At 31.7% G+C, this 20,851-nt stretch overlaps 2 protein-coding genes, 1 long non-coding RNA gene and 1 pseudogene across 10 annotated transcripts; 2 read left to right on the top strand and 2 right to left on the bottom strand.

The window, feature by feature from the left end:
• The first annotated feature begins 153 nt into the window (after positions 1-153).
• On the top strand, positions 154-1,985 carry LOC107894100 (uncharacterized). 3 transcript variants are annotated; one of them, XR_005906512.1, is made up of 3 exons: positions 154-477; positions 574-1,184; positions 1,279-1,985. It is a non-coding gene; the product is annotated as an uncharacterized lncRNA (long non-coding RNA). The 3 variants fall into 3 exon arrangements; XR_005906511.1 differs by having other exon boundaries at positions 154-498; XR_005906510.1 differs by having other exon boundaries at positions 154-988.
• LOC121211148 (glutathione S-transferase T1) lies at positions 1,553-2,788 on the bottom strand. Of its 2 annotated transcripts, none has more exons than XM_041083559.1 (5): positions 2,652-2,788; positions 2,451-2,551; positions 2,273-2,333; positions 2,132-2,184; positions 1,553-1,762 (listed from the first exon to the last, which is right to left on the bottom strand). In XM_041083559.1, the coding sequence occupies exons 1-5, from the start codon at positions 2,699-2,701 to the stop codon at positions 1,734-1,736; spliced, it is 294 nt and encodes a 97-aa protein (XP_040939493.1). In that variant the 5' UTR covers positions 2,702-2,788; the 3' UTR covers positions 1,553-1,733. The 2 variants fall into 2 exon arrangements, with proteins under 2 accessions (XP_040939493.1, XP_040939494.1); XM_041083560.1 differs by having other exon boundaries at positions 2,478-2,551.
• A 54-nt stretch (positions 2,789-2,842) lies between these two features.
• Positions 2,843-4,986, top strand: LOC107894099 (serine racemase). Of its 5 annotated transcripts, XM_041083552.1 has the most exons (8): positions 2,942-3,061; positions 3,143-3,209; positions 3,332-3,517; positions 3,591-3,677; positions 3,775-4,005; positions 4,089-4,162; positions 4,260-4,446; positions 4,638-4,986. In XM_041083552.1, the coding sequence occupies exons 3-8, from the start codon at positions 3,354-3,356 to the stop codon at positions 4,882-4,884; spliced, it is 990 nt and encodes a 329-aa protein (XP_040939486.1). In that variant the 5' UTR covers positions 2,942-3,061; positions 3,143-3,209; positions 3,332-3,353; the 3' UTR covers positions 4,885-4,986. The 5 variants fall into 5 exon arrangements, with proteins under 5 accessions (XP_040939487.1, XP_040939482.1, XP_040939486.1 ...); XM_041083553.1 differs by lacking the exon at positions 3,143-3,209 and having other exon boundaries at positions 2,843-3,061; XM_041083548.1 differs by lacking the exon at positions 3,143-3,209 and having other exon boundaries at positions 2,933-3,061; positions 3,270-3,517.
• An 81-nt stretch (positions 4,987-5,067) lies between these two features.
• Positions 5,068-8,296, bottom strand: LOC107894095 (O-glucosyltransferase rumi-like; annotated as a pseudogene).
• Positions 8,297-20,851: the final 12,555 nt, after the last annotated feature.

Here is a 20,851-nt window from a genome sequence, read left to right as displayed (position 1 = left end):
CGTCTCAGGCTTTCGGCATTTGCTTACTCTGTCAAAGTTATATTTTATAAGTCGTTAAAGTTTTAATCTTTATCTTCCTTCTTAAAGTTTATGGCTTCATTCTCCACCTTTTCTTTCATTATACATTAGACCCAGTTTACAGTAGCCAAATTCGAAGTGTTTGCATCAATAATTTTGCATCCTTTTAGTTTGGATAGTTGACAATGGGGCTTCCGTATTTACAGTTATATTTCTTAATTGGATGTTGCTTTAGCCAGATTATAGCTTCTGAAATTGTTTGGTTTGTTCCTGTTTCTCCCAAATTTGGAATTGAAGTGTTGGATTCAGTGGCTTAAAGATGGAAGTAAACAAGGAGAAGTATGCTGCTGATCTCTCTATCCAAGAAGCACGGGCGCGCTCGGTTCTTTCATACACAAAACTCCACTTATGACCTCAAGAGTCTCTGCATGCTATTTCTGGAAGGAGGCTGTTCTTCAAGTATGAATGTTTTCAAAAGGGGTAAAGGGAATCATCTCTTACTTGTTTTCATCTTATTCTCCAAATTAACACACTCTTCTATGTGTTGCTTAACAGGGAAGTATCCATATTCAGAGGTGCTCGCAATGCTATATTTTCACTTGATGATCAACAGGCTGCTGAGGGAGTTGTAACTCATAGCAGGTTTACTTAAAGTTAAAACCCATCTATGATCCATGTATACCCTTCATTATGTTTCCTTCCCCGGCTATTTAATTGGGTTAGACCTGATCACATCCTCCAAAATTAGTGGTAACCATGCTGCAGAATTGGCATTGGCTGCAAAGTTAGGATCGTTGCATATGTAGTTAATACCGAAGACTGCTCCACAGTGCAAAGTTCAGAGTGTGGTACGGTGGTCAGGTTATATAGAGTGAGCCAACATGCAGTCAAGGGAGGAAACTGCAGCCAATGTGTTGCAAGAAACTGGGGCAGCTCTAACACATGCACATGATGATGGGCGCATTATAAGGTAGTACATTGAACACTTCTAAGCTGTGAATGCTGTAATTTAAGGTTATAACGGGGAATTAGTTGATATGGAAATCTTTTTTCAGTGGGCAGGGTACCATATCCTTGGAGCTTTTAGAGCAAGCTCCTCATATAGACACTATAAGAGTTCCCATCAGTGGTTTGCGTTGCAGAGTTTTTTTTCTGTCAATTTTATGGTTATTATTCTTGCATGATTGATCACCTTTTTGTCGTTTTTTTTTTTTTTGAGTTTTTTCTTCTCAAGTACAAATGGTTTCTGAAAATCTGCAGGAGGTGGCTTGAAATCAGGGGTGGCATTGGCTGCCAAGTCTATCAATCCTGCCATTTGAATTTTGGCTGCTGAACCAAAGGGAGCAAATGATGCAACTCAAACAAAAGTGGCGGTAGAATTGTAACCTTACCTGAAACAAATACGGTTGCTGATGGCCTGAGAGCTTTCCTTGGTGAATTCACCTGGTAAATTCATTCCCATGGTGTCTTATTGATGTGTGAAGGATATATTCACTGTATGTAGATGTTCTCTTTTATCAGTTAGTGCACTAGCTATCAGCAAACAGCACTGTGTCTTAGCTTTCAGTAAGTCTCATTCTATGCCTTATGATTAATTAGGCCCATAGAACGTAATAACAGTGGACGATACAGAAAAAATCAAAGCGATGAGACTCTGCTATGAAATCCTTAAAGTTGCAGTTGAACCAAGTGGAGCCATAGGGCTTGCAGGTGTATTATCTGATAGCTTCAGGAACAACCCTGCCTGGAAGGAATGAAACCAAATAGGATTATACTTTCAGGAGGTAATGTAGATCTTGGAAGTGCTGTGGAATTCATTTAGCAAATGAAATTTACCATTGTTATTGCTACTCCTATTTAAAACTTTTTTTTCCCTTTTAAATTTAAGTTTGATCTCTAAATGCTGATATGTAAACCAATTACTTTGGTGGCAACTATTAATCCTAGTATGATGATATGTCATTCAACCATTCGTGCAAATATAGATGTAGCACTGTAAATTAGTATAAAGAAGCTGAGCAAGGAACTCCAACAAATAAGCATGGAAAATATTCAATATCAACAGACGCTATCGCTGTCAATACTCTCCAAAAGAGAAAGAAACTGCACTTACCAATAGTCGCAACTCCAGGAAACGCATAAGCAAGATAGATATGAATGGCATGGCTGCAAAAATTTATATATACTGAATATGTAGGAAACCTTTGAAATGGGGGGAAAAAAGCAAGGGGTATATGAAATACTTTTTAAATACCTCTCAAACAACTTAAATCTTCCATCAGCAATGGCAGGCAGCTTTTGCATGAGATTTATTGCTGCAACAAAATCATAGGAATAAAAACTGAACATGTCCAGTTTCCTACAAATAATTTCATAACAATAATTAATTGATTATAATTTGAAAGGTGAAATAATTAAGAATGAAAGAATACCTTCGTCGAACAAACAAAAAAAAAAACCTTCGAATTCAGGAGTTAGATGCTGACCCTTTGGGATATGGACTTTGATCTCCTCATATTCTATACCATTTACCCTAAATATACAAAAAAGAAAAAAGGAACAATTTTGAAGAAAGGGAAAAAACACCCAGAATGAAATAGTAGTTGAAAATAAGTAAAAGAGTTGAAATTTACTTGCAGAAGAAGATGACAGCACGAGATGGCTGAGACATTCGATCTGGCATATACTTTGAGCTTCAATTTTTTTTTTCCTTTTTGTTCTAACGATTCTGGGTTTCTGCCTTTGTGTTTTTAGTTTGTTTCCGCCCCTCCTATTTTGGATGGACTGTGGATAGGAGTTGGTCTTTAGGCTTTAGCCATTTTACATTTCCCACGAGTACAGAAAAAACATGATTTAATCCTCGTCCAAAGCGTCGTCGTATGATCCCTAGCTAATTACATTGATATCATCTCTAATTTAATCTCTTATTGATATTTCCGTTTCTGGCTTTGGGCATTTGCTTACTCTCTCTCACCAGTTTTATAAAATCCGAACAAATAAGAGAACAGCACTCAAGTTTGTATCTTTCTCCAAGTCATATTCTGTAAGTTGTTAATGTTTTAATCTTTATCCTCCATTCTTAATGTTTATGGATTCATCCTCCTCCTTTCCTTTCATTTTACAGTAGACCCATTATACAGTTGCTAAAATCCAAGTGTTTTCATCAATAAATTTGCATCCTTTTTAGTTTGGTTAGTTGACAATGGGACTTCTGTATTTACAGTTATATTTGTTATTTGAGGTTGCTTTAGCCAGATTGTAGCTTCTGAAATTGTTTGGTTTGTTCCTGTTTCTCCCAAATTTGGAATTGAAGTGTTGGATTCAGTGGCTTAAAGATGGAAGTAAACAAGGAGAAGTATGCTGCTGATCTCTCCTCTATCAAACAAGCACGGGCGCGCATCAGTTCTTTCATACACAAAACTCCACTTATGACCTCAGAATCCCTGGATGCTATTTCTGGAAGGAGGCTGTTCTTCAAGTGTGAATGTTTCCAAAAGGGGTAAAAGGAATCATTATTTACTTGTTTTCATCTTATTCTCCAAATTAAGACTGTTCTATGTGTTGCTTAACAGGGGAGCATTCAAATTCAGAGGTGCTTGTAATGCTATATTTTCACTTGATGATCAGCAGGCTGCTAAGGGAGTTGTAACTCATAGCAGGTTTACTTGAAACCCATCCATGATCTATACCCTTCATTCTGTTTCCTTTCCCTTGCTATTTAATTGGGTTATACCTGATCACATCCTTCAAAATTAGTGGTAACCATGCTGCAGCATTGGCTTTGGCTGCAAAGTTACGCGGGATCACTTCATATATAGTTATACCGAAGAATGCTCCGCAGTGCAAAGTTCAGAATGTTGTGCGTTATGGTGGTCAGGTTATATGGAGTGAGACAACAATCAAGTCGAGGGAGGAAACTGCAACCAAGGTGCAGCAAGAAACTGGGGCTGCTCTTATACATCCATATAATGATGGACGCATTATAAGGTAATCCATGAACATTTCTAAGCCGAGAATACTGTAATTTAATGTTATATCGGTGAATTAATTGATATGGAAATCTGTTTCAGTGGGCAGGGTACCATATCCTTGGAGCTTTTAGAGCAAGCCCCTCATATAGACACTATAGTAGTTCCCATCAGTGGTTTGTGTTGCAGCCTTTTTTCTGTGATCGATCACCTTTTTTTGTTTTTTTGCGAGTTTTTTCTTCTCAAGTACAAATGGTTTTTGAAAATCTGCAGGAGGTGGCTTGATATCAGGGGTGGCATTGGCTGCCAAGTCAATCAATCCTGCCATTCGAGTTTTGGCTGCTGAACCAAAGGGAGCAAATGATGCAGCTCAATCAAAAGCAGCCGGTAGAATTGTAACCTTACCTGAAACAAATACGGTTGCTGATGGCCTGAGAGCTTTCCTTGGTGAATTCACCTGGTAAATTCATTTTCATGGTGCCTTATTGATGTGTGAAGGATATATTCCCTGTTTGTAGATGTTTTCTTTTATCAGTTAGTGCACTAGTTATCTGCACACAGCACTGTGTCTTAGCTTTCAGGAACTACACATATCTACTTGTTAGTTCACAAATTTCAGTAAGTCTCATTCTATGCCTTATGATTAATCAGGCCCATAGTACGTGACCTCGTCGACGACGTAATTACAGTAGACGATACTGAAATAATCAAAGCAATGAGACTCTGCTATGAGATCCTTAAAGTTGCAGTTGAACCAAGTGGAGCCATAGGTCTAGCAGCTGTCTTATCTGATAGCTTCAGGACCAACCCTGCCTGGAAGGACTGCAACCAAATAGGAATTATACTTTCAGGAGGTAATGTAGATCTTGAAGTGCTGTGGAATTCATTTAGCAAATGAAATTTACCATTGTGATTGCTACTCCTATTTAAACCCTTTTTCCCTTTAAACTTCGCTTTGATCTCTAAATGCTAATATGAAATCCAATTACTTTGGTTGCAACTATTATTAATCCTAGTACTCACAATCTTTACATGGACAATCAAATGTGAGATTAGCGTTAACAGAGAAAACTGAGAATTGTGGTCAAGACTGAAATTTGTATGAGAATATTTGTGGAGACAGTAAAGAATCAAGGGAAAATTAACAATAAAGTGATCCAAAACACCAGAGACAGGCCATTTATTGGGAGGTAGAATCAACAGAGTTCCACATACCCAAAAATACCCCTACAGGCTGCAAGAACCCAAGGGTGCAACCGTGCAAGCTTGTTCCATCTATTTTAGGCTTCTTCCTCTTTCTCTTACTCCTCCATCCCCATTTGATAGCATCGCTGAAGGTACTATTATTTAAGGATTCTACAACTGATCCACCTTAATCTGTCTGAATGATTCGGCCGATTCAATGGAAGCCAGAGCTGTCTGAAATCACCACTTTATTTATCTATAGTTCCCTTTATAAATTGATGGATCTTGGTCTTATTCTTGGTTTCAATCGAACCACAGTCGACTCAACAAATTCACTCGATCCAAGTTTATTTGATTGATCGGGAGTATTCTTCCATGTTGCTGTAAAGGGTTCAGTCATGTATTTCTTAAGAGTGGACATAAACCAAAAGTATAGTTGTCTAGATTCATCATGACAAAAAGAAAAAGAGAAAAAACCAGGCATCAACTACTGCTTGTTGAGACTTTCCCAATAACCTTTCTCCCATTTCTTCACTTGCAATATTGAGTTATTTTTTCTTCTGAGAAATGCTGCAAGAGCTCGAGTGTCATAAGGAGGTGGCAAGGTGCACGGATTTGTGATTGAAGGACCTTTCACCAATGATTCCATCATGAACTTCTTTTTTCGCCCTTCGAGCCCTTCTGCTTGACAAGCCATTACCTCTGAGCACAACTCCATGGCTCCTTCAGGTATTCTTGGCTTAAATTTCAACAACTTGGCATACTCATTTAACAAATGATACATGTAATCATAAATGTAGTCCATTTTTAGCTGCTCCTGCATAAAGCTACTGGCTGCTTTTCCTAATTTCATGTGCCTGCCAAATCCATTAATATTCTATCAGGTTTAACAAAGACAATGCCAAAATACAACATCACATAATTCAAATATTAAGGACAATTGGTACCTTCTTTTTGTGATTGTTGCCCCAGTCCACAGCAAACTTGAGGGATCTGCATTTGTCATCATTCCTTATAGGCCAGTAATGCTCCACAGGCTGCATGCTTCTCATGAAGAAGTCATAGAACTGAGGCTGTACAATCAATGTAACAGAATCACAGGCCAGAATGTATTTTTCACTAACAGACCATGCATACCCTTCAATGTAGATCTTGTACCTGCACAAACACCAAGGAAAAAGATTTACAAATTGATAGCTAAAGAGTTTACAAGAATGTTGTTCTCGGTCCAGCATTATACCTATATGTGCATTGATCTGCAACGTTGGATTGTTTAAAACCTTGCTGGCTTTCAAGGATCCAGTCCTGCAAACCAGGCCTGTTAATTTAAAAATTGTTTGAACAGAAGATCAAGGCTTTATGCTGAGAAATATTAACAATGATAGCATTTTGATTTCCACCTGGATAAACAGGCGAGCATTCCACTCCTGTTGATCAGTGACATTACATTTAAGAAGGTCCTGCCTTTTCTCGTCCACAAATGGATTCCCTTTCCAGTAGGCATATGGTTCCCTATCTATCCATTTCCTCTTCTTTCCCTCTTTAATATCTTTCAATATGCTGTCCCATGGTTTTATATTTATCTCAGCCCTGAAGTAAAAAAAAAATACCCTTTAGTTAATTAATACAAAATTGTCTTAAAAACACATGCAGAAAAAAAAAGGTTTATTTTGGTTTAATTTTAAACTGACATGGAAATTTATTGAGTGCGTAACTGACATATTCTTTTCTGTTCTGTATGTACAAATGAATAAAAAATAACTAATGAAGTTGAGGCGAAAGCAGGCTCAGCGAATAGTTAAATTCCAAAGCATTTCAAAACTTTACAGGTGTTGTCAGGTGCCTAAAAATGGCAGACCACTTGTCAATAAAAATGGCAGACCAAAACTACCTTTAATACCATTTGGCATTCGAATTACATGTAGAACTGACGAGTGTGATTTTCTGTATTATACCATGCAAATGGCAACAAAGAGGAAAAACAGGACGGAAAAAAACGACTGGAGATGAGGTTGTAAATTGTAAAAAAAGGGAAGCGTTACCATCCCCAGAAGGACCAATCAGGAAAGACTATATCCAACGTTTCTTTATCTCCACAGTAGCGAAACAATGGTGGTGGGGCTGTTGCATTTGGTCATTTGTAGTCCCTTGATTTAATCACCGGCCTATCTTCAGTGTCGAACATGATTTCAAGGTCCGGTAGCTTTCCGGGGTACTTCCTGAGGAGTTGTAAGATGCCCCAGATGGTGAAAACATCTCTTGTTTGAATGGCTTTTCTGAAGTTTTTAACGTAGGCTTTTCCTCCTTTGATTACGAGGTGAAATGTTGCTGTTCTGTTAGCTCTTTCCACCATGTCCCGGGTGATCCCGGAGGTTTTCCAGGGCCGTAAATCTTCGTGGATCCATCTGAAATAATCAGGGCAAATAGGGTTTAACGAAGGGTCAATGTCTTCCGTTTGGAATGTCTTGGGGTTATAATTCTTTGGACATGTTTGTGTCTGGTTTTTATTTTTGGTGCATTTCAGTGGGATTTCAATCCTCCGTACTGCAACTTTTGGTTTCTCTGATATTACCACGGTCTTGTCCGTTGAATGCTCGAGAAAATCCCCAGACTGCAAAAAACAGAAAAAAAAAAAACTCAACTAAACATGAAGTAAAAACATTTGCAGAACCTAACATGAACTTACAGTGTCAATCCATGAGGAATATGTAACAAAAGCAGCCATGAGAAAAACGGTTAAGACAAGAAGAGCAGTGGTAGTAGGAGTTTTTCTTTTCAATGGAGGAGGCCGCCATGAAGGTTTCTCAAAGAAATGTCTAGCCAGTCCAGATCTCTGCAACATGGATTCCTTACTGAACATTAAAAAGAAAAAACCAAAGAAAATGCTGCTTCTTTCTCCAATTTGTGTGTGATTATTAGTAGAGTAATCTCTTGTTGGTGAAGGCAAAGAGGAAGGGTAATGAACAAGTTCCAAGTGAACTGTGGTAAAGATCAATGTGAGTTAAGCTAATGGACAAAAGAAATGCGCAGGAGATAACTGAGAGCGTGAGATAAGAATGAATTTCCTAGATCCCTCCATAAAAAACCCATGGTATCTTCTAGTGGGGGTTTTGCTTAAACGTTAAAATTGTCATAATGGCATTCCACATTGACAATTGCCCGACGGCTGAAAGTAATTGGAGGGGAGCAGGGGACCATTGGAATTTTTCTATGCACATAATGGCAAATGCTTCCCCATTACTTTTAATTTAAATAATTGGTAAATTTTGGTTTTGGTCTTTTTACCATGCTCAAATATGGAATATAGTCTTGTATTTTAATATGCTCAAATATGTAGTATAGCCTTTGCGTTAAATTCTGCTATTAGTCCCTTACTTTATGAAAGTTGCAGATTTAATCATTATATTTTAATTTGGTTAATGTCAATTTATGTACTTTTTAAATTGATCAATTTTAATCGTTGTACTTTTCAATCTTGATCTAAATAGTAGTCGCTAACATATTTGGTTAAATTCAAGTACTAACCTTGTAGTATGCGAACAATTATAGGTTTTTTAGTCTATATTCTCCAATAAAATCATTCCAAGTCATTACACTTTTCAAATTTTGAAATTTCAGTTTTGATGTAAATAATAGTTGTTAATTCATTAATTAGATTTTTATTGAGTACTAAGTAATGTGTAGACACATATGATAATATGTTTAACGTATAAGATATTCCAGAAATAGTAAAACTTAATGAATTTAATAGTTATTGTTTGGTGATGGTTGAAATTTTAAAATTTGAAAAGTATAAAAGGTAAAAGTGATCAATTTAAAGTATATAGATTAAATTCACAACTTTTGCAAAATATAGGGACTAATAATAAAATTTAACCTAACATTTGTATTTTAATTTGGTATAATTTAGTACTTTATTTTTATAATACCCTTAATTATTCAAGTTAAACTTTGTGATAAACTTTTTTTTTCAGTAAAAGTATTATTTCCAACTATGGTGTGTTTGAAATGTAGATATTTTATAGTGTCATTAGCTCTATTTTCATAATTGAACTAACCGATTGGATTAATAATTGATTTGGGTATCGGTCTGGAACAATGGATCGTACCGATTGATACACCAACCAATTGAACAAGACAATTGGACCAATATTTTTTTTATTTTTTAAATAAATTATTTAATTGAATTGACTAAATCGATTAGACTAAAAATTGATGATCTAACCAATACAATCACCAATCTAATTTTAAAAATCTTGATTACAAATTAAAAATATTTTAATAAAAAATTGACATAAATATTTTATTAAAATAATTAATCATACTAATTATTTATATACAATAGAAGGAGGACAACTATAATTTAACCCAAATAATTTGAGCAACCAATTCAACTGAACTTCCTATTCCGTCTACCTAGTGTCTATGCCTCGAACACTGTGTATACCTAGTGGCAGAGCCATGTTGGAGATTTTAAGACCAATTGACCCCATTATAAAACATTGTTAAAAAAGTTACTTAAAAATTAGTAATTATTGTGAATCTATATTACAATATTGTGGCTAGTCGCATAAAATATATCAGTAGAGCTGATCATGGGCCTGGCGGTCCGGCCCGGCCTAAAGGCCCGCTCGAAAAATGGGAGGGTTTTAGTAAAAATATAGGCCCGAAAAATGAGTTTGGACAAAAAACGAGGCCCGTTTAGAAAACGGGTCGGGCCTCGGGTAAGAGTTTTTTTACTCGGGCCCAGCCCGGCCCGGCCCGACTTATATATTAATATATTTTTTTATTTTTTTAATTATTTTAAATTTTTAATATAACTATTTTTTATTATATTGTTAATTTGTGTATTGTTTTAAGAATTGTTTTAGTATTATTTTTATTTGTTTTAATATTTGTTTTTATGTTTTTAAATATATTTGATTTATTATATTTTTAAATTTTTTTATTTAATTTTTTTATTTAATGAAATAAAAAAATTTAATATGGGTCGGGCCCAGACCTAATAAATAGGCCTAAAATTTTGTCTAAACCCAGCCCGAACCCGACCCGATCCGGCCCATGATCACCTCTAAATATATGCAACTTTCTTTTTATTTTTATTTTTATGTTTTAAAAACTTTTTATTTTTATTTTTATGTTTTAAAAATCAATTGAAATGATTATCAGCAGTGGCAAAATCAGAAAAGTCACCCATTAATCATGCCACTTTGAAATCTACAATACATTTGATATTATTTTGGTAATTGACACCTATACTATTTGGATAAATATTTTTATTTTATTTTATTAATAAAGATTGAATTATTATTTTTTAAATAATATTATGCATTTATTTCTCAATAGAAAAATAATCTTAAATAACACTAGCAGTAAATTATTCTCTTGTGACTCATCAAAATTCAACTACAGTTGTTTGTGGGATTTTTCAAAACCGCCATTATTTCTTGATATCTAAACTAACGTCACCATCCTCTGCCAGTGGTTGCCTCAAAATTTCACCACAAATTGATTTTTTTTTTAAAATTTTAAATAATATCTAATATAAAATTAGAATGGTAAATTAGGATCTATCATATCAAATCATTAATAATAAATAAATAACAGAACTATATGCGGAAGCGTACCTGAATTCATGGATTCTTTGAAACTTTCTGAATCTTGGAGATTTGATTTTTCAAATTACCACACCAAAAATTTAAAAAATATTTGCTCTCTTTTTCATAATGATGAGATATTAGAAAAGATATCTTGTGTGTAATTTGGGGACCATAACCCTAATATTTATAACCTTGGCATATTAGTTCTAATCAAATTCTAATTAGCTCATCATTAATTAGAATTTGATTAGAACTTAATTACTAGAGTATCTACACATATTTGACCCATACTTTATTTAATAATTAAAACTCAATAAAATTTTAACCAAATTAAATCACTTTTAATTTAGGCTAACCTATTATGATAGTAAATAATAATATGTAATTACCCTTATTATATATGTGATGTCTATATTTTCCAACAATCTCCCACTTGAACCACATATATATACTAATTAATGTATAATTACATGTCATTATATAACCTTATGAGCTCAAAATTTTACTATCATATCCAAAAGGTATTTCGAACAATTTCGTCAATTAATTATGTTAACATAGAACCAAGGCGACTTTCATTACATATATCGTAACTAAATCCATCCATGATCACGTATATTAACACAACCAAATGACATAGATCAAGTATGGATGTGTAGCATGGAAATTACATGCAATATGATCTAAACATGTCTAATTCCAACTGGTCCTCATTAGTGAGATCAAACCTTACCAAAATCAGAGTGTGAATAAACCAAATAAATTTTATTTTTGCAGAAAATGAATTTAATATCTTTAAATTGAAAATGTGTCTGTAACATAAAAGCATTTAAAAAATATAAACTCCCCCTAAAACCAAATATCCTTTAAATGACATTACACCCATATGAGCAGTGTGCTCTTATAAAACCTTAGGTGTAGTTTCTTAGTAAGCGGATCCTCAATCATGGAGTTTGTCCTAATATGCTTTATAGGCACCTAACCACTCTGAACTTTTACTTTAACAACAAGGAACTTAAAGTCTACGTGTTTTGACTTTGATGTGCTCTTGTTGCTATTGGAATAAAAGACTGCAATTTGTTTTCACAATTTGCACCTTAGTGACAAAATCTTGTATTCATATTCCATCAAAATCGGAGTCTGTATACCTGATGATCTCTAACTGATTAGACCTCCGATATGTGAGCATATAATCTTTTGTTATCTAAAAATACCTTATAACCTTCTTGGATGTTATCCAATGGGCCAAACCAGGGTTGCTTAAAATATCTGCCTAACATCCCAATAGTGTACACAATATTCCAATGTATACAAACCTGAACATACATTAGACTTTCTACTGCTAAAATGTAAAAAATCTAATGCATTTTTTTTTGTAATCTCAAAATCATTCTTAGGACATTGATTGAGGCTATACTTATTATTGACAAGTAGTATGCCATTAACATATAAAATCAAATATAGAACCTTACTCTTAGTAAACTTATGGTATATACGATTATCAATAAAATTCATCTCAAAACCGAATAAGATAATCATTTGGTAAAACTTGTAATATTATTGACGAGAAATTTGCTTAAGCCCATAGATGAAGTTCTTTGCAAATCATTAACTTTGCATCATTAGACACAAAGCTTTCTAATTGCACCATATAAATGTATGATCAATGTTACCATTGAGAAACCATTAACTTAATATTCATCTGATATAGCTTAATGTCAAAATATTCCACTAAAGCCATTATAAACATTTCTCTAGTGGACCTTTTTAATGACATTCATTCTTCAGGTTGTTTAGTTTGTTCTTCTGGAACAGTTATCTCATCTTGAATAAGGAGTTGTTCAACATTGTCTTATTGAGATTCTAGATTCACTTCTTAATCAATAATAGGTATGAGAACCTAAACATCATCAAAAGTGATAATAGGAACTGAGTTAGAATCCAATTCTTCCTCAAAAGCAATGCCTCTAACCTTATTTCTCCCCCCAAACTCAACATCCTCAAAGAATGTTGCAATTCTCGTCTAAAAATATTCCTAATTGTGGGATCAGAATTTCTTGACCTTTATACTTTATAGACATCAAAGAAGTCAGAAGTGACGTCATTTCAACAATATCGTTTTTAGCAAAACGTTTCTCAATTTCGTCAAGGAAACTTTGGCTGAGTAATCTTTTTAGATTATTTGCCCCTAAAGGCTTTTGAAATGTTGTACTTAATGATCATTAAACTCATGCAATTTGAACGATCCCACCTCAAAATCCTTTTTAACAAAGGAGGTGTTTTCCGCAACGAGAGGTATGAGTAGTTCTTCCCTTAGTGTAAGGTCTATGTTCATACAGCCAAACACTATAAGTAAGTGCCTTTTCTATTCATTGAAATTAGTCTCATTAAGCATGTGTATAGAACTTATATTAGCAGATATTGTGGCAGTTGAAGATGAATTAACTGAATATAGAACAAAACATAAGCTCACATCAATATTCATAAGTAAACAATAAATTCAAGATAATGGCTAATCCCATCTCAATATACCAAACACTACATTAATATCGAGTCTTTGGATAATAATATTAACAGTAAGCAGTACTCTTGTTGTAGCAATCAAACATTGACAATAAACTATGTCAAACAATGAATTAATCTTTGGACTAACTTATTGCTCACAAAAAATCCCTTATAATTGTCACACATTTATCACCACAAATGTCATTATAATTCTGCCAAATATTAACTTACTTTTGGGTCAATTAATAAACGCATGAATCACAAAAACATATAATGATCTTGATATTTTAAATAAACTAATCTACACAAAAGAGGTCACTTTGGTGGCATGTTGTTTCAACTAATTTATTTAAAAATATTAGACATCCTTAATTAAAATCTAAAGCCAAAATCTGAATTCAAAATATTTCTTTTAATTTCATCTTTCAATCAAATTAAAAGATAATAGTATATATATGTATATATATGTATATATATGTATATATATATCCCAAAACAACATACAATGATGCTGGCAAATATAATAATAGTTAAATAAATCTTAAACCATAAACAACCTTACATAAGACTTCAAATTTAAACCAAAATAATTTGAATAAAGGTAAACCTCATCTTAAGATATCAGACACTCCATTAATATTTCATCTTTGGAAAAAAATATTAACTTGTAAGTGATATCTTGGTGTAATAATCAAACATTGACAATAAGAACATGTCGAATAATAAATCTTCCTTTGGGCCAATTTATTACTCACATGTAAAACCGAATAATCGTCACATGTTTATCACCATAGTTGTACGTGTAATATTATTAACCTTCATTCGGGCCGATCAATATCAACATAACTTAAGTTACATGCACACAAACTTTTATATTTTAAAACAAAATAATTTATACAAAGAAATCACTTTGGTGACTTTTTTCTTCAATTAAGTTATTTTAAAATATATATAAACATACCAATATTCAAATTTAAATTTTCCTAATAGTCAAATGTCAAAACTATTTTTTTATTGCTTTATAGACTCTGAAATAAACCAAAATAAGGTTGTCTTAATAATGCAATAAAAAATCGAAAACCTTAATTTTTGACTATTTCTTTTTTTTTTCCAAAATCATATATATCAAAACCAAACAGAAATAATGTAGTGGTTCAAAGCTAAATAATTAACAAGCACATGTATTCATAATTTTGGCATGGATAAAAACACTAAAGCAATTCACGCATATACATATATTTGTAAGCACTAAATTTTTGTCCGACTAGAATTTGTGTTTAATTTTCAAAATTTCAAAAAAAAAATTAAAAAATAAAAATTGCATTTTGACCCCTAAACTTTTCCTAAATTTTATTTTGACCCTTAAACTTTCTTTAAATTTCACTTAGACCCCTAAACTTTCATTAAATTTCATTTTAATCCTAAATTTTCTAAAAATTACATTTAGCCCCAGAAGTTTTGCTGCATTTGTGATTTGGTCCTTCAGACAGGTTACGTGATTTGAGGCACCCACTTCCCAGATTTTCAGGCCACAAACATGGGTGGCTGCTCCTTCTTCACCTACCACCTGCAAAAAGGAAGCAAATATCAACTATAAAATGGGTTTAAAACCCCAAAATCAAACCCCCACATCCACGAAAAAAATCAAAAAAACTTGCAAAAAGAGAGAGAAAAAGCTTCGAAAAAAAGAAAAGAAGAGAGAAAGAAAAGAGGAAGGAGAAGAAGGAGGAGTCGGCGGCGGCACCGTGGCGTCGGCGGCAGCAGTCGACGGCGGAGCAAGCAACGGTGGAGGCTAGACTTTGAAGAAGAAGAAGGAAGAAGAAGGAAGAAGAAAAGAGGAAGAAGAAAGAAAAAAAATCCTTTTTTTAAAATCAGGTTGACCCGACCCGAACCGGTCGACCCGACTGACGCCCGACCCGACCCACCTACGACCCGATCCGACCCAGCAGCCCAAGAAAAAAACAACAAAAACAAAAATAAAAAAAAAAGAAACAAGCCCAAAAGAAAAAAGAAGAGCAGGCCATTTCTTAGCAGACCAGCAGCAGCCCAAGCCCAGGCCCAGCGCAGCCTAGCAGGCCAGCACCAGCAGGCCAGGCCCGCACGCACCAGCCCAGCAGAAGCAGGTCCAACGGGTTGGCCCAGCAGAGAAAAAAAAAAGAAAAGAAAAAGAAGAAAAAGAGAAGGAAAAAAGAAGGAAAAAAAGAAAAAAAAAAGAGGTTCAATTCGTGTAACCCGTTCGACGAAGCTCGTGTTTCGGTAGCTTTTCGGTAATTTCGTTTATTTTATTTTAATGCTCGTATTTTTATGTTATTTCGTTTTAATATTATTAGCATTTTATGCATATTTATATTTATATTTATATTTTTAATTTAATTTGATTTGATTTTTATTTTATTTTATTTTAAATAATTTTAACAAATAAGGCAACGAATCGATTTAACATAAAATCGTTGATTTCATCGCTATGTTGGGTGAATATCACCGGTTTGCGTTAAACTCGATACGCCCTTTTAAAAATAAAAAAATATTCAAAAAAATTGTAATTTCAATAATCCTCGTGCTTTTAAAAATTCTCATGTTTCAAAAATCTTCGTGTTTTCAAAATTCTAGTGTTTCAAAAATTTTCTTGTTTTCAGAAAAAATTTTCGTGTTTTATAAATTTTCGTATTTTCAAAAAAATCATGCCTTTCAAAAATTTTCGTGTTTTCAAAAAAATGACCGTGTTTCAAAAATTTCCGTGTTAAAAAAATCTTCGTATTTTCAAAAAATTTTCGTGTTTCAAAAATCTTCGTGTTTTCAAAAATTTTGGTGTTTCAAAGATTTTCGTGTTTTCAAAAACTCCGGTGATTTAAAAAAAATCGTTTTCTAAAAAATTTCCGTGTTTCAAAAATTTTCGTGTTTTAAAAATTTTCGTGTTTTAAAAATTCTCGTATTTTAAATTTTTTTTAAGAAAAAAATTGTGTTTCAAAAAATGTCTTGTTTTAAAAATTCTCGTGTTTCAAAAAATGTCGTGTTTTAAAAATTTTCGTGTTTCTGAAATTTCCGTGTTTAAAAATTCTCGTGTTTTAAAAAAAAAACTTTCATTTTTTAAAAAAAATTTCGTGCTTCAAAATTCTCGTGTCTTAAAAAAAGTTTTCATATTTCAATCGGATCACGACTAAATATTAAATGGAACTTGTATTTTTGAAAATTAAGACAACATGCGTTTAACAAGATACCAATTTTGGGCGTCGCGAGGGTGCTAATACCTTCCTCGCGCGTAACCGACTCCCGAACTCGAATTTTCTCTGGATTCTTACGTAGACCTAAAATTACCTCTTTTTTAGAAAATTTAAAAATAAAATTTTCTTCTAAAAAGAGAATTTATTAGGTGTCCGATCACACCTAGAAAAAAAAGATCGGTGGCGACTCCCTTTGTTAATAAAATCGAAAGTTGGTTTTCAAATGTTTAATAAATCGCCACAATTAGCGACCAAGCGAAACTAAATTTTTTTTTACGTCGCTACAATATTCATAATCAAATAGAAAAACTTACCCTGAATTTACCATGTAAATCTAAAGTTGTATTTATTATTAAACAAATATTCGCATAAATACTTAAAAAATATTTTCAAGCCAATAAATCTCAAAAAACAAAATCATAATAGTTGGCATATCCCACAATTCATACAATAAATCATATCATCATAATTTAACCAAATATTTGGAACCATAAAATGCCAAAACCTAAGATTATATAACCAAACTTAAAACCAAAATATTTAAATATGTATATAGTTGACATGAATTTGCACCAAAGCACCCATAAAATTGAATATATAACCATAACAAAAAAATAATAATAACTTCAATGATATCTATCAAAACTTAATTTCACCAATTAAACTATAAAAGATATCTTATTGAATAATGGTTATAAACACCTGTTCACACAAACTATAATCATACATTAATCCTCAAAATCATTGATATGCATATAATATATATACACACACAAATATAAAAATAATACTGGCTTACCTTACATATTTCATGTAAACTCAAATTTATATTCATGACTAAACACATTATCATAAAACTTCTTTATACGCATAAATACTTAAAAAAATTCATAACCACAAAATATAAAAAGAATCTCAAATTATATAAAAGTCTCTATATGCGCAACTACATATGAAAATTCATAGCCATCATATTTTAAAAAAAATAATTCCAAATATTTTAATTTTAGTCAGATTCCATAAAGACTAAAACTTACATAAAATAATTATAAAAGAAACCAAAAGTAATTATATGAATTGAATTCAATGGTGAATATAATTCATCATAAATAAAGACAAAGGATGATGATTCCATATATATTCAACTACAAACAGAAAATTTAAAACAAATAGTGCGAAAAAAATAATCTTACCAACATTCATTTATTCGATTATCAAGTGAATTAACTTTCAAAACCAATTATACAACCCAATTGGAATTCTTCAATTGCAAAAAAAGTTGCAAGTCTGTAATTTTAATTTAATAATGACTTTAACCAAAATTTATAAAATAATTGTGTGAAAAGAAGAGAAAGAAATCTCACAAATAAATTTTTATCAATTGATTATAAATAAATAAATAAACATTTATCTTTCGAATAGCATATACAAATATTAAACTAGATTATATTTATAAAACCTTAAAACTTTATTTAAAGAATCAAAACCCAAAAATTTATCAAGAATCTCAAAGATTCAACATAATATATAATTAAAATATAAAATCCATAAAATTAAAAAAGAAAAACGAATCAATCCAAAATTAATAAAGAATCAATTCATTCTCAATGATTCAATATGACAAAGCTCTAATACCACTTGTTAGAATTTTAAATAATATCCAATATAAAATTAGAACTATAAATCAGGATCTATCATGTCAAATCATCAAGAATAAATAAATAACAGAACTATATGCGGAAGCGTACCTGAATCTATGGATTCCTTGAAACTTTCTGGATCTTAGGAATTTCATCTTCCAAATTAGCACACAATAAATTCAAATAATATCTGCTCTCTCTTTCCTAATGATGGGATATTAGAAAAGATATCTTGTGTGTAATTTGGGGACCATAACCCTAATATTTATAACATTGGCATTTTAGTTCTAATCAAATTCTAATTAGCCCATCATTAATTAGAATTTGATTAGAACTTAATTACTAGAGTATCTACACATATTTGACACATACTTTATTTAATAATTAAAGCCCAATAAAATTTTAACCAAATTAGATCACTTTTAATTTGGACGAACCTATCATGATAGTAAATAATAACATGTAATTACCCTTATTGATGTCTATATTTTCCAACAACTTTTCAACTATCCACTCATCTTTTGCTAAATCAAACTCTAAAAACCTAAATCTAAGCCTAAAGTTTGTAATAACCCGAAATTCACGGGCACCGAAAAAGTGAGTTATAGGGCCTCCGTCTTAGTGAAATAAGTTCGAAAATAATTATTAAAAATATTTATGAGCCTAGTGGTGTGTCTAATTAGGATCTAATTAGGTGAATTTAGCTTAATTTAGAGTAAGTAATAAAAAGGATTAAATTGAATAAAGGGTAAAAGTTTAATTATAAAGCAATAGAAAATAAAAAGGATTAAAATGGCAATTAAGCCATTGACTACAAATGAGGCGGCATATTGGTGAAATAAAATCAAAGATTTTTTTTAGGTTTTATATATTATAATGATTATTATTATGGTTTTATATTAAATTATTATAATTATTAATTAACATTATGGTTTTATATTAGATTATTATTATTAGCATTATTATTAAATAAATTAAATAGTAGATAATTGTATGGTAATAAAAATATACATGTGTAAAAATTATATTGGTACATTTGTAATCTAAATACTTAATTACTTATAATTTAAGTAAAAAGATATTTGTTAATTAAATAATTAAATTATTAAATTATGAGATTTTTGTTTGAGAAACAAATTAAATAATGACAAATGTAATAAAATTATTGGTACAAATGTAGAATTAAATATGTGTACAATTGTAAAATATGTAAATGATGTTAAAATAGATATTTAAAATAAATATATTATAATATATGCTAATTAAATAAGTAAAACAAATAAATATAAAAGAGAAATAAAGAAACAAAAGGGAATAGAAACAGAATTGAAAACGGGAAGCAGGGGAGAAAAAGAGAAAGAAAAATGGATAGAAAAATAAAAGAGAAAACTAAGGATTTAAAGCTTGGAGTTAATTTGGTAAGTCAATTAAGTCCTTTTTAGTTAATTTTGATGTTTTAGAAGCTTTAAAACAAGATTTTGATGAAATTAAGTTGATAGTTCAAGAGTTCATATGTTTCCAAATATGGTTCATGTTGGATAAATTATGGAATTAGGGATTTAATTGAATGAATTCTAAGTTGGAATTGATTAAGGGATTAAATTGTAAACTAGGCTATAAGTTTTATGTTGTAAGGACTAAATTGAAGAAATTTTGAAATTAGGGAAATATGCTGGAAATTTTATAGTTAAATATAAGTTTAGACAAAATTTGAATATAAAAAGAAAGTGAATTGGATTAAGAAAATAATTAAGTTTAGTTAGGATTAAATTGGGAATAAGGTAGGAATTGTTTAGAAATTTAATTATTTATTATAATTAATGCTGTAAATAATAATATAAATTACTATTATTTTCGTAGCCAACAAAAAACCTGAAACGTCAGCATCGAAAGGAAAGGAGAAAGTCATCGAGGACTAAAACGGGAGAATTACGGTGTGTATTACTATAATTCAAATTTTAATTATTATTGATTGCTGAAATTTTAATTGTTATGTATGGTACGTAAGACTTGAGGTAAGTATATGATTATTTGAAAAGTGTATTGATTGAAAAATAAATAAATGGTGACAATTGTATGGTGTTGATGGTATACACTTGTGTGAAAATTAATTTGTATATGGATTAAGATAATAGATATTTGAATTGAATGATTATTGAAAATTTTTGTGTAAATGAAATTGAAATTAGAAAAAGTAAAATAATACCCTATTAACTTGTCGGACTAGATTTGATACAAATGGCATGCCATTGGATTTGTGATGTGATGAGGAGATTGTAGTTCGGCCAAGAAGATGTTTCTGTTATTATATACTTCGATTTATCCGAAGATGCTCTTAATGCCTTACTGGTGTGTTATGGAGGATTTAAAATATTCTGGGTGTGTTTGGGTTGGACATTCTGGTGTGTTTGGGTGGAAATCCGCGTATCTGTCATAGTCCGAGCTTTGTTAATAGGGTAAATAATTGAAATGAAATTTTGAAAAAGAGATTATTTGTTTTAGCACTATTGAAAAGTACGAGAAAGAATGTATGAACTAAATTATGAATTGAGTTAGTATGAGAAAAATGAATTATGAATTTAAGATTTATGAAGTAAAATAATTATATATAAAAGTAGTTTAAATAATTATAAAATTTATGGTTGATGTTTGTAATTTATTAATGTTAAATAGTCTTGATTTATAGTAATACCACTGAGTATATCCATACTCAG

This window comes from Gossypium hirsutum, chromosome A12, assembly GCF_007990345.1.
Source record: "Gossypium hirsutum isolate 1008001.06 chromosome A12, Gossypium_hirsutum_v2.1, whole genome shotgun sequence".
Classification (NCBI taxonomy): Eukaryota; Viridiplantae; Streptophyta; class Magnoliopsida; order Malvales; family Malvaceae; genus Gossypium; species Gossypium hirsutum.
This window is presented reverse-complemented; position numbering and strand designations above follow the sequence as displayed.

What these genes read in the sequence shown, in the direction of transcription:
- LOC121211148 (XM_041083559.1), bottom strand. Translation starts at nt 2,701, where the DNA reads ATGCCAGATCGAATGTCTCAGCCATCTCGTGCTGTCATCTTCTTCTGC. An exon ending in GCTGTCATCTTCTTCTGCAA is followed by an intron (nt 2,552 to 2,651) that starts GTAAATTTCAAC and finishes TTGTATATTTAG; the next exon opens with GGTAAATGGTATAGAATATG. An exon ending in TTTTTGTTTGTTCGACGAAG is followed by an intron (nt 2,334 to 2,450) that starts GTATTCTTTCAT and finishes ATTTTGTTGCAG; the next exon opens with CAATAAATCTCATGCAAAAG.
- LOC107894099 (XM_041083553.1), top strand. Translation starts at nt 3,354, where the DNA reads ATGGAAGTAAACAAGGAGAAGTATGCTGCTGATCTCTCCTCTATCAAA. An exon ending in TGTGAATGTTTCCAAAAGGG is followed by an intron (nt 3,518 to 3,590) that starts GTAAAAGGAATC and finishes GTTGCTTAACAG; the next exon opens with GGGAGCATTCAAATTCAGAG. An exon ending in AATGATGGACGCATTATAAG is followed by an intron (nt 4,006 to 4,088) that starts GTAATCCATGAA and finishes AATCTGTTTCAG; the next exon opens with TGGGCAGGGTACCATATCCT.